The sequence below is a fragment of the Artibeus jamaicensis genome, unplaced genomic scaffold, assembly GCF_021234435.1.
Source record: "Artibeus jamaicensis isolate MK-2021 breed Jamaican fruit bat unplaced genomic scaffold, CSHL_Jam_final scaffold_847, whole genome shotgun sequence".
In the NCBI taxonomy this organism is placed as follows: Eukaryota; Metazoa; Chordata; class Mammalia; order Chiroptera; family Phyllostomidae; genus Artibeus; species Artibeus jamaicensis.
Genome location: NW_026522057.1, coordinates 8,369,310 through 8,379,602, shown reverse-complemented (window position 1 = coordinate 8,379,602; position 10,293 = coordinate 8,369,310). Strand labels below are relative to the sequence as shown.

The 10,293-nt window shown below is 57.2% G+C and overlaps 2 protein-coding genes across 4 annotated transcripts; both read left to right on the top strand.

The window, feature by feature from the left end:
- The first annotated feature begins 312 nt into the window (after positions 1-312).
- TEKT2 (tektin 2) lies at positions 313-3,683 on the top strand. 3 transcript variants are annotated; one of them, XM_037149649.2, is made up of 9 exons: positions 313-982; positions 1,063-1,188; positions 1,395-1,600; positions 2,127-2,270; positions 2,357-2,471; positions 2,652-2,759; positions 2,872-3,015; positions 3,191-3,270; positions 3,387-3,683. In XM_037149649.2, exons 1-9 carry the CDS (start codon positions 827-829, stop codon positions 3,598-3,600), a joined length of 1,293 nt encoding a protein of 430 aa, XP_037005544.2. In that variant the 5' UTR covers positions 313-826; the 3' UTR covers positions 3,601-3,683. The 3 variants fall into 3 exon arrangements, with proteins under 3 accessions (XP_037005544.2, XP_037005543.2, XP_037005542.2); XM_037149648.2 differs by having other exon boundaries at positions 2,601-2,759; XM_037149647.2 differs by having other exon boundaries at positions 2,357-2,759.
- A 654-nt stretch (positions 3,684-4,337) lies between these two features.
- ADPRS (ADP-ribosylserine hydrolase) lies at positions 4,338-9,987 on the top strand. The gene is made up of 6 exons (XM_037149651.2): positions 4,338-4,584; positions 7,104-7,200; positions 7,475-7,682; positions 7,782-7,966; positions 8,296-8,396; positions 9,158-9,987. The coding sequence occupies exons 1-6, from the start codon at positions 4,368-4,370 to the stop codon at positions 9,448-9,450; spliced, it is 1,101 nt and encodes a 366-aa protein (XP_037005546.1). The 5' UTR covers positions 4,338-4,367; the 3' UTR covers positions 9,451-9,987.
- Positions 9,988-10,293: the final 306 nt, after the last annotated feature.

Sequence of the window (10,293 nt, the reverse complement as noted above, 5' to 3'; positions counted from 1 at the left end):
CCAGCCCCTCTGTTGCCAACGTAAACACGGGGCAGGCGATGGTAACCAGCTCAGGGACCCGCGGGTGCCTAGCAACCAGGGAACTTAACCGAGGAGCTGGCCAGAGGAGGTGGAAGGCCGAGCTGGGAAGGAGGTGAGAGGCCAGGGGAGCAAGTAATTTAAACCAAAGACGATTATCCTGGGGAAGGGAGGTGCGGAGTTCGCCTGGGAGCTAAACGGACCCCAGCTGCTCCTCCTCCACCGGTGGGGGGGGGCAGGGGGGCGGAGGGAGTGCGATGAGCAGATGGGGAGGAGGACCAGCACACGCCCCAATCCCCGGGGGGAAAACAAACAAAACAAACCCCTCCCTTATGCCAACCCATATCCCGGGCAAAACTAGCCTGTCCTCTCTGGGTGGAGAAAAGGGTTGTTCTCTTAGGACTCTCGCAGGTCCTGACCAAAGCCGGATGGAGAATGAAGAGAAAGCTCCCCAAGATCTGGTTGATGAAAGCAGGGTTGGAAACGATCCAGGGCTATTTTTCCTGTTAAGCCCCACCCACCCACCAGCTCCACCAAGCTCTTGGCACCACACACACACCCTGAGTTAGTATTTGTGGATGGGCGGGTAGGAGGAAACTTAGTGAATGCCTCATCCGAAGTTGAGCAAATCAAGGGCTGTTCCCGAGCAGGCTTCCTGTAGCAAGGGCCTTGGAGCAGAGTGGACAGCAGCAGGAGCTTTGGACAGGGTGTTTGACCTAGAAGAAGCCCTCCCGAGCAGTCTCCCGCAGCCCTGTCCCCCTCTCCAGCAGGGGTGGGTGTCTTGGAACTGGCCTAGGCGCCCAGCACCATGGCCACACTGAGTTTCAAGCCCAGCCAACGTTTCCGGCTGCCGGACTGGCACACCAATGCACAACTGTTGTCCACCAACGCTGAGCTGAAGCGAGATGCGTCACACCAGATCCGCCAGGAGGCCCGGGTCCTCCGTAATGAGACCAACAATCAGGTTGGGAACGGGGGCTCCAGGGGGCAAAGGGATAGTCCCGAAACCCAAGCACCCTCTTTACCTGGCACTGTCTCTTCCAGACCATTTGGGATGAACACGACAATAGGACCCGACTGGCAGAGAGGGTGGACACAGTCAACCGATGGAAGGAGATGCTGGACAAGTGTCTGACGGATTTAGATGCAGAGATCGACGCACTGACACAGGCAGGGAGCTGAGCAGGGGGTGCGGACAGGAAACCCCTCGGCAAGGCCCCCCTTCCTTCCCCACCTTGAGGTCTGGGAACCCGCAAAGGGGCATTTAGTGGCATGTCCATCTGAGTCACTCGCTGGCCCCTCCGTTAACATGGGAATGAAAGCCGGCCCCCCAGTGAGTGGCCCACCAGCCTCCTTCTGTGCCTTCATGTTTCCAGATGAAAGAATCAGCAGAGCAAAACCTGCAGGCCAAGAACCTGCCTCTGGACGTGGCGATCGAGTGCCTGACCCTGCGGGACAGTCGGCGTGACATTGACGTGGTGAAGGACCCTGTGGAGGAAGAGCTGCACAAGGAGGTGGAGGTCATCGATGCCACCAAGAAGGCCTTGCAACAGAAGATCAGCCAGACTTTTGAGAAGCTCTGGTAAGGAAGAGATGGGTCGTTCTCATGCGCGCCTGCACCCGAGGGCTGCGTGTCTTAAATGTGTAACGTGTGGGCTGTGGGTGACGAGCAGCTGGCCCTCAGGCCACCTTCAGTCCCTGCTGCGTCCACGGCAGAAACCACTAACTGATTGTAACACTTTTTCCACGGCCTAGACATGCCCTCAGAGTACTTCTCCCCGCCCTGCTTAGAGAGCCATTGTCAATTGATTGGAAATATGAGCGATGAAGCCCATTTGCCACCACCTCTGGCTGAATACCCTATTGTGAGTGTGTACGTGCAAGCCTTTGTGAGCGTAACTGATACGTGTGCCCCTGTGGTTGTGTGCAAGCATGTGGGTGTCATCATTTTGTCTGTGAGGAGCTCATCCAGCTTTGTGATCTTTGTCCCAGCTGCAGCAACAGCTCCGTTGTCACTTCGGCTCCCCACCCCTCAGGGGCCCTGCAGGACAATGGGGGCTGAGTCTGGGGGCTCCGAAGGATGGTGAGCTGATCTGCTCCTTCCCCAGCCTCCTGCAGGAAGTCCGACAGCAGCTCAACTCCGACCACCGGGGCAAAATGGAGACCCTGGACATCGACAGAGGTTGCCTCTCTCTCAACCTCAAGTCCCCAAACATCTCTCTGAAGATCAATCCCACCCGTGTCCCCAATGGGTAAGAAGTGTTTTCATCAGTCTCTCCTGCCCCCAACCCCACGGTGGCCCTAGGTTTATGACCTTGGAATTTCCCGCCACCCGCAGCTCCTCCACGCTCCAACAGTGGGATGAGTTCAGTCAGTTCAACAAGAACCGGGCGGAGGCTGAGATGAAGGAAGCCAGAGAGCTGAGGGAGGCCATCTTCCTCACCATTGCTGAGGTAGCTGACCACTCCCCTGACCCTGCTCCTCCAGGGCTAACAGGTGGCCAGAGTGTGCACTCATGCCTTTCGCTTTTGTTCCCTGTTGCCACGTGGCCTCCCAACCCTGCACTTGAGCGGCATCCTCAGGTGGTCATGAGCTTCCACTCTTTCTTGCCTGGCCCACTTCCTGTCCTTCAGACCAACAATGAACTTGAAGCCCAGAGGGTTGCGACAGAATTCGCATTCAGGAAGCGGCTGCGGGAGATGGAGAAAGCCTACAGTGAGCTCAAGTGGCAGGAGAAGAATGTGAGCCCTCTCCCTCCCACTGTGGGATGAGGAGCCCAGTGCCCATCCAGGAAGCCCTGGGTGCACCATGGTGGCTTCGACCAGTGGACACTGGTCACTCTGTCCCCTGCAGACCTTGGAGGAAATTGCTGAGCTACAGGAGGACATCCGGAACCTGGAGGAGGATCTGCGCAGGAAGTTACTGGACCTGAAGCTATGCCATACCCGGCTGGAGTCCAGAACCTACCGGCCCAATGTGGAACTCTGCCGGGACCAGGTGCGAGGGCACCCCAGTGGGGCACTGCCCACCTGCTAAAGTTTCCCCAGGATCACTCCCCACCCAGCACATAGCTCTGGTGGAGCAGGGGTGCTGGCAGAAGGCATACCCAAGCCCTTGGGCTGAAGGATAGTATGGCTGACCTGGGACTCCCAACCCTCATCTCTGCCTCCAGGCACAGTACGGGCTCACGGATGAGGTCCACCAGTTAGAGGCAACCATAGCTGCCCTAAAGCAGAAGCTGGCACAAGCACAGTAGGTTTGTGGGAGTGGGCAGGAGGGGCACTTGCTGCCTGCTGGCTTTCCTGCTGCCTTCTTTCACCTTCCAGCCTCATGCAGGGCTGGTGGGTTGTTACCGCCTCCTCCCCCAGGGATGCTCTGGATGCCCTGTACAAGCACCTGGCCCGGCTGCAGGCTGACATCGCCTGCAAGGCCAACTCCATGCTGTTGGACACCAAGTGCATGGACATTCGTCGGAAGCTGACTGTGCCTGCTGAGAAGTTTACGCCCGAGGTGGACACCTTCACCCGCACCACAAACCGTACCATGAGTCCACTCAAGAGGTGCCAGCTGGAGCTGGCCTAGCCTTGGGGGCTGAGGGGGGAGAGGAAGGTTAGGTGGGAGGGAATGGAAGAGAAAGGGGTTTGGAGAAAATGAATCTAATAAATGTTGGGGTTCTCAGTCTAGAAGGTTTTCTGCTACCCTTGCATGTAGTCAGCAGAGAGTAAATGGCCCTCCTGTGAATGAAGGAGCAAAAATGGTGACCATCATCCACCAAGCCCCAAATTCCAAATCCGATCCCTTCTTCCTTTTCAGGGAGCCCTTTGGCCTAGGTCTGCACTCGCTGGGCTACAGCAGGATGACTTTCGATCAGCTCTGCCCTAGCTGAACCCTTGCCAGACCTTTTAAGGCCCAGGGGAGGCCCACAGGAGGCTAGCATCACAGTGGGATTTGAGGATGCAGGCCCAGACCTGCGTGGGGGCCAAGGAAAGGGGCTGCCGTGGGAGGGCTGGGGTGGTAGGGCAGAGTGAGGCTTCAGAAAGGCAGGACCCCGAAGGCAGTGGCCTGAAAGGGCAGGACTGCTGCGGTCCGATAGTCACTTCTGGGACCCTTTAGTGGCCCTCCTGCCAGATGTGACACCGGTTACAGACAGGGGGAGGGAAAATGGGGGCCAAAAGCAAAGGCCTAGTGGAATTCAACTAGCATTGCAGGACCGGCTCTGGTCCCTAGCACGCGGACCTGCGCCTCCCGGCCACTGGGTAGCGCTGTGGGCTGGGGCGCAAGGGGATAGGGGCTAAGCGCACCTTGGGGCACATGCCAGCCGCACCGGAAGTGGTGTCGGGTCAGCGCCAATGGCGGCTGCTGTGGTGGCAGCGATGACGGCGGGCTGCGGAGGGGCTGGGGCAGCCCGCTCCCTTTCTCGCTTCCGAGGCTGCCTAGCTGGCGCGCTGCTCGGGGACTGCGTAGGCGCCTTCTACGAGGCGCACGACACCGTCAACCTGACGTCAGTCCTGCATCACGTCCAGAGCCTGGAGCCCGACCCCGGCTCTCCAGGGAGCGCGCGGACAGGTGGGCGGAACAGAGCTGGCGAGGGCGGAGGCTGTGCCCACGGAGGATTCAGCACGGGGTGTAAGCGCCGTGGGGAGAGGCGCGTGTTAGGAAGTGAGGCTCTGTAGGGCGGCTGCGGCCAGATCTGGGGGCTGGACGGCTTGCAGGGCATCCTGAGCTCAGCATGGCGAAATCCGAGCACCATCGTCACCAGAACCTTTCCCAACTCCGGGCGTGGCAACACCATCCTTACCGTTGTGCAAGCCAGAAACCTGGGCGTCATTCTCCTAAATTGCGCCTAGTCCACTATATACATACTACCGATTTTACCACTCTTCACCCAGCCGTCTGGAATCAATGCACCCCGAGTCCATTCTCCACTCAGCAGGGAGCGCACGGCTCAAAACAGATCTTATCGCGGCTTCCCCCACACGAAAGTCTGCAGTGATTTTCCATTACCCTTAAGATAGAGCCAAATTCCTTTGCTTGTCCTACCAGGCCGGCCCTTCCTCCCTGGCCGGTTTCATCTTACACCGACCCGTACTCGCTTTCTGTGGCTCAGCTCCTCTCACATCATGGGTCCTCTAGCCCAGGCCTGTTCCCGTGCCTTTGCCTTTGCCTTTGCCTTTGCCTTTGTTGTCCCTATAAGGCCCCGCCCCCCGCTTCTCCCTCTCCTTGCGCAATCAACTCCTCACTCGGATCTGGGCTCAATATCCCGTCTGAGGGTCAAGCAGGGGATGATTCTTGGAGAGCTGTAGTATAGCAAGGAATAGGGGCTGAACCCTGGAAGAGGAAAAGGAGCTAGAGAAGAAAAGTTTGACAGGAGGAGAAGCAGGCAGCGTGTCAACAAAACCCCAGCACATTTCAAGGTGAAAACGCTGGTCCCCGGTGTGCTGCAGACAGGTTAAGAAGAGGGCAATTTGGATTTAGAAAAGCGTTTTCCCTAGAAGATTGAAGCCTGGAAGTCAGAATTCAGTGGGTTTAGGAGGAAACGGGGAAATAGAGTATGATTTAGCATGAAGGGAAGGAGAGAAGGGAAGATGCAGGCACAGTTTTTAATTCCATTTTGGTTTGGTGTTAACATGAGGGTAAAACAGGTTTTAGGTTAAGAGGTGTTTTAGGACCCTTTGGTGCAAGAAAGGGTCCCTTAGGGACCCTTTGGTTTGGCAGAAAACCGAACTCAAAATGGCCTGAGCAAGAACACGTTGACGGAACTGAGGTCAAGAGGCCTGGCTTCAAGCGAGGCCCTCCCCAGACCTAGTTCCTCTCCTTGTTCAGATCTGCGTTCTTCTTGGTGGGCTTCACTCCCTTTGGCAGACCCTTTTGCGGTGGCCCCCATCAGCTCCCACAGAGGAAGAATTTTTCTCTGCAGTAGTCCCCATAAAAAATTCCCAGGAGTCTTAGGTTTAGGTCATCTGTTCCTCCCTGAACAAAGGAATGGGTGTGCTCCCTGACCAGGCTAGAGGTGGCTTTAGCTCCATGCGCTAATCACATGGACCGAGAATGGGAGAGAAGTGGTTCCCTGGGGAAAAGCAGGGTGCGAGTGCAAGTGGGTGCTGCTCCACCACGTAGGGAGATACTGAGGAAACAGAAGAGGGGACAAAGGAAGAACCAGCTCCCCAGGAACTGGGCGGGGGGGGGGGGGGTGAACCGGGGGAGGGCCTTCCTCCCTCTAGGGAGACTGGAGAGTACAGCTGTAGATACGAGGGCTGTTAGCCTCTGGTCCTGGTGAAGTAGGTGGTGGGCCTCCTGGCAGTACAAGGGGAGGGGAAAGTGGGGTCGGGGCTTGGCGTGCACAGAGAGAGGGTGGCATGGCAGATGCAAGGACAGGAAATGGGGCTTGCTGGAGTGTACTTTGTTCTCTGTAATTGGCTCTTCAAATAAAATCCAGTCCCTGTCCCTAGTCCTTTTATGGCCTGTTTGCAAAGTCACCACATAAGCAGTGGTGCTGTGTTGGACATGCCAGGGTGGTCCTCCTGGGCACCCAGAGGAAGGATTGGGGACAGCAGGAGGGATGGGTGCTGCTGGCTGGAAGGACTTGACCCAGCCTCCAACACTGGTCCCGGGGATTGGGGGTGAGGTATGAGTGAAGAGGGGAGAACTTTGAATGCGAAGGCAGTGAACATGGGCCTCGTCCTGAAGGCAACGGAGAGCCATTTAGAGCAGGAGAGTGAGATAAGGAAAAGGGTGTGGTACTCCTAGGAAGATTTTTCTGGCTGCGCATATGGGCTGGTAGGGGGTAGGGAATGCACAGAACGTTTGAGAGGCCCATAGCAGTTAGTATTAAGGCTAGAGCTGCTGCTCTGGCAGCCAGAGGGGTTGGAAGGTTTTCCTTCCAAAATCAGCAGGATGTGGTCACTGACTCGGAACAAAGAATTACTGAAAACCCCAAGGCCTGGAGCCCAGGAAATTGGGTGGGAGTGAGAGGCTGACTACGGCATTCTAGAAGTGGAAAGTAAAAGGCGTGAGCAGGAGGCCCAAGCTGCCACCCTTGAGCCCTGCAACTCCTCTCCCCCCGCCCCCCAACCCTGTCCCTGCAGAGACTTTGTACTACACAGATGACACAGCCATGTCCAGGGCCCTGGTGCAGTCCCTGCTGTCCAAGGAGGCTTTTGACGAGGTGGACATGGCTCACAGGTAAGGGGGATGGTCCTGGGATGAGGCAAGCCAGGTGGGCAGCGTTATTGCACCCCTTGGCCAGAGCAGTGGTGTCGTGCATGCTGGGACCCCACCCTCAGCGGGAAACGACTTCTAGGGCCACTGCAGCTTCCCAGGCTAGAAATGACAGCCCTACTGGAACAGACTCCTTAGGCCCGGGGCTTCCTGGTTTCCCAAAGCAGCCAGGTTTCTTCTCTCCCTGCACCGACAGGCATCTTTGAAACCCTCATCCTGCCTTCCTTCCATCCCCTAGATTTGCTCAGGAGTACAGAAAAGAACCCGACAGGGGTTATGGTGCTGGAGTAATCACTGTCTTCAAGAAGCTCCTGAGCCCCAAGTGCCGAGACGTCTATGAGCCTGCTCGAGCCCAGTTCAACGGGAAAGGCTCCTATGGCAACGGGGGTGCCATGCGGGTGGCTGGCATCTCCCTAGCCTACAGCAGCATCCAGGATGTGCAGAAGGTAGTCTGGGCGGGCTGGCTTCTGGGCTGTCCCCTCCCTGCCCCCCTCTTCTCTGGGTTCTGTGACAGCGGGTCTTAGTCTCCACTGCCTTTGCCCTAGTTTGCCCGGCTCTCGGCCCAGCTGACACACGCCTCCTCCCTGGGTTACAATGGCGCCATCCTGCAGGCCCTGGCTGTGCACCTGGCCTTGCAGGGGGAGTTGTCCAGTGAGCACTTCCTCCAGCAACTCCTGGGCCACATGGAGGAGCTGGAGAGTGATTCCCAGTCCGTCTCAGATGCCAAGGAGTGAGTATGTGGGATGGAGGCGGCTGGAGGTGTGTTTGTGAGTGTGCATGCATATAGGGTGGATTCCTCTGGTATTGTCACAGCTGAGACCTTCCTTAGCTGCAGACTCTAGGGAGGGGTGTGGAGAGTCTCTTCACCTTGGCTGTGTGCTTCAAGCAAGGTTTGGGGTCCCAGACAACAAAGCAGGCAGCTCACACCCAGCCCTCACCCAGTTCTTGTTAGGACACCTGGGCCTGGGTGTCAGCCTGGCCACGTCCCCACCTCACCCTCCCACACAGCCCTGCCTGGCCCGACTTCAGCTTCCCTGCAATCTTGTCCCCAACCCACAGGTTGGGCATGGAGGAACGTCCATACTCCAGCCGCCTGAAGAAGATCGGAGAGCTTCTAGAACAGGACTCGGTGACAAGAGAGGAGGTGGTGTCTGAACTAGGTGGGCAGTCCCCCTACACCTGTCATCCTTCAGGGTCAGGTCTGGCCTTGGGTGAGAGGGGAGCAAGGGGTCGTACCTGCCATTGTTTTTACCTGGGGCTGGTGTGACACAGAGCCAGCTCTGTAGGGTCCATGACAGGTGTTGAGTGAGCGTAGCACCTTCTTGCTCTGGGGCTACAGCACCTCCTTCAGCCTCACAGGTAAATATTCCCAGAAGTGGCAGCTGACCACCAGTTCTCATAGCTGATGCCGATAACCACTGTTTATTTATATAGCACTTTTACTGTATTCTGGGCACTGTGCAGAATGCTTTATGTCTGTTCGATATAAACCAGCCCTGTGAGAGCTCCTAATCCCATCCACTCTACACAAGGAGTCAAACCCAAGATACAGGAATCTTGGTCATTAGGGTGCTTTCCCGGCACCCAGCCAGCAGGTGGAGGAGCCAGGGTTTCAACCCAGGTAGCGATAGAGGAGGGGCGGCATCTGCCTCCAGGTGGCCTTCAAAGGGCCGATTTCAACTCCTTAACTGTTACGGAGCAGTTACATTTATCCAGTCCTAAAATACATTTGGTCCTTTGAAGGCCACCTCAAGGCTGATGTGGCTCCTGGTGGAAACAAGTTTGACACCCTGCTGTAGAGCCTGTGATCTTAGTCACAGCTCAACTTGAAGCTGAGAGTGTTGGCTTGTGGCCGGTGGCAGGAAGCCCAGGGACCTGTGGGGGCGTGGAGTCGAGTCCCTATAATCTGGTGTCCCCACAGGCAACGGCATTGCTGCCTTTGAATCTGTGCCCACCGCCATCTACTGCTTCCTGCGCTGCATGGAGCCCGACCCCGAGATCCCCTCTACCTTCAATAGCCTCCAGAGGACTCTCATCTATTCCATCTCACTTGGTGGGGACACAGACACCATTGCCACCATGGCTGGGGCCATTGCTGGTGCCTACTATGGGATAGAACAGGTGCCAGAGAGCTGGCAGCAAAGCTGCGAGGGCTATGAAGAGACAGACATCCTGGCCCAGAGCCTGCACCGAGTCTTCCAGAAGAGTCCATGAGGGCTGCAGTTGCTGGGGCTCTGCCATGTCCGGCGGGACCAACCTCAGCTCAGGTTGGAAACCCTGAGCTTCCTCGGACTTTGCTCCCTGCCTCAGTCTTCCGGCCGCGTGGGCGGAGTACACTCCCAGGGCTGGGGTCTCTGGGGGAGGCCGTTGGAACAGTGAGTGAGGGACTGGTGCCGCCCTGGTGCTGGGTTTCCGGCTTCCTACAGAGCCTTGGGCACCCCTGCTCCTCAGGCGGACAGGAGGAACCAGGGCAGGTTTTATTGGAGGGTACCTGTGGCATTTTTTTTTATCATCTAGGACATAGAATTGGGGAGGTGGACGTGATCCACAGCAGCGTCACTTCTGGGTGGGATTTAGCTCATTTGCCCGGAAGCCTGTCTTTGACTGGGCAGGGTCCCAGCAGCAGGTTCCCTGGACAGAAGAGACAGGCACTTGAACCGACCTCCATACACATCTGGCCCTTGGCCGTCACGGGGCCTAACAGCTTCCAGCAGGAGTCACAGAGCAATAAACGGATTTTGGTAAATCCCAGTATGGTTCCCTCTGTTTCTCTTCTGCCCGGAGTGGATTCTCCCCACCTCGACCCTTCGTGCTTGGCTTCTCTCTGTCTGGACTGCACCCTCCTAGGAGCTAGGATCCCAGGGCGAGAGCTGCTGGGTTTTTGAGGCGATTTCCTCCTGTTCTGCCAGCTGTGTCCTTCTGCAGGGAAGGGCAGAGTAGACTTTTCCTGTCAGAGACCACGCAAAGCGACCCCGGCACGGGGCAGGGACCAAGACAGGTTTTCTTGCTCTCAGAGCCTGACTTCATGTGTTGCTCCCCAGGTAGGGCCCAGGCCCT

Coding starts and splice junctions, on each gene's coding strand:
- TEKT2 (XM_037149647.2), top strand. CDS start 827: ATGGCCACACTGAGTTTCAAGCCCAGCCAACGTTTCCGGCTGCCGGAC. Junction 983..1,062: donor GTAATGAGACCAACAATCAG/GTTGGGAACGGG, acceptor TGTCTCTTCCAG/ACCATTTGGGATGAACACGA. Junction 1,601..2,126: donor CAGACTTTTGAGAAGCTCTG/GTAAGGAAGAGA, acceptor CTCCTTCCCCAG/CCTCCTGCAGGAAGTCCGAC.
- ADPRS (XM_037149651.2), top strand. CDS start 4,368: ATGGCGGCTGCTGTGGTGGCAGCGATGACGGCGGGCTGCGGAGGGGCT. Junction 7,967..8,295: donor TCCGTCTCAGATGCCAAGGA/GTGAGTATGTGG, acceptor CCCAACCCACAG/GTTGGGCATGGAGGAACGTC. Junction 8,397..9,157: donor GGAGGTGGTGTCTGAACTAG/GTGGGCAGTCCC, acceptor GTGTCCCCACAG/GCAACGGCATTGCTGCCTTT.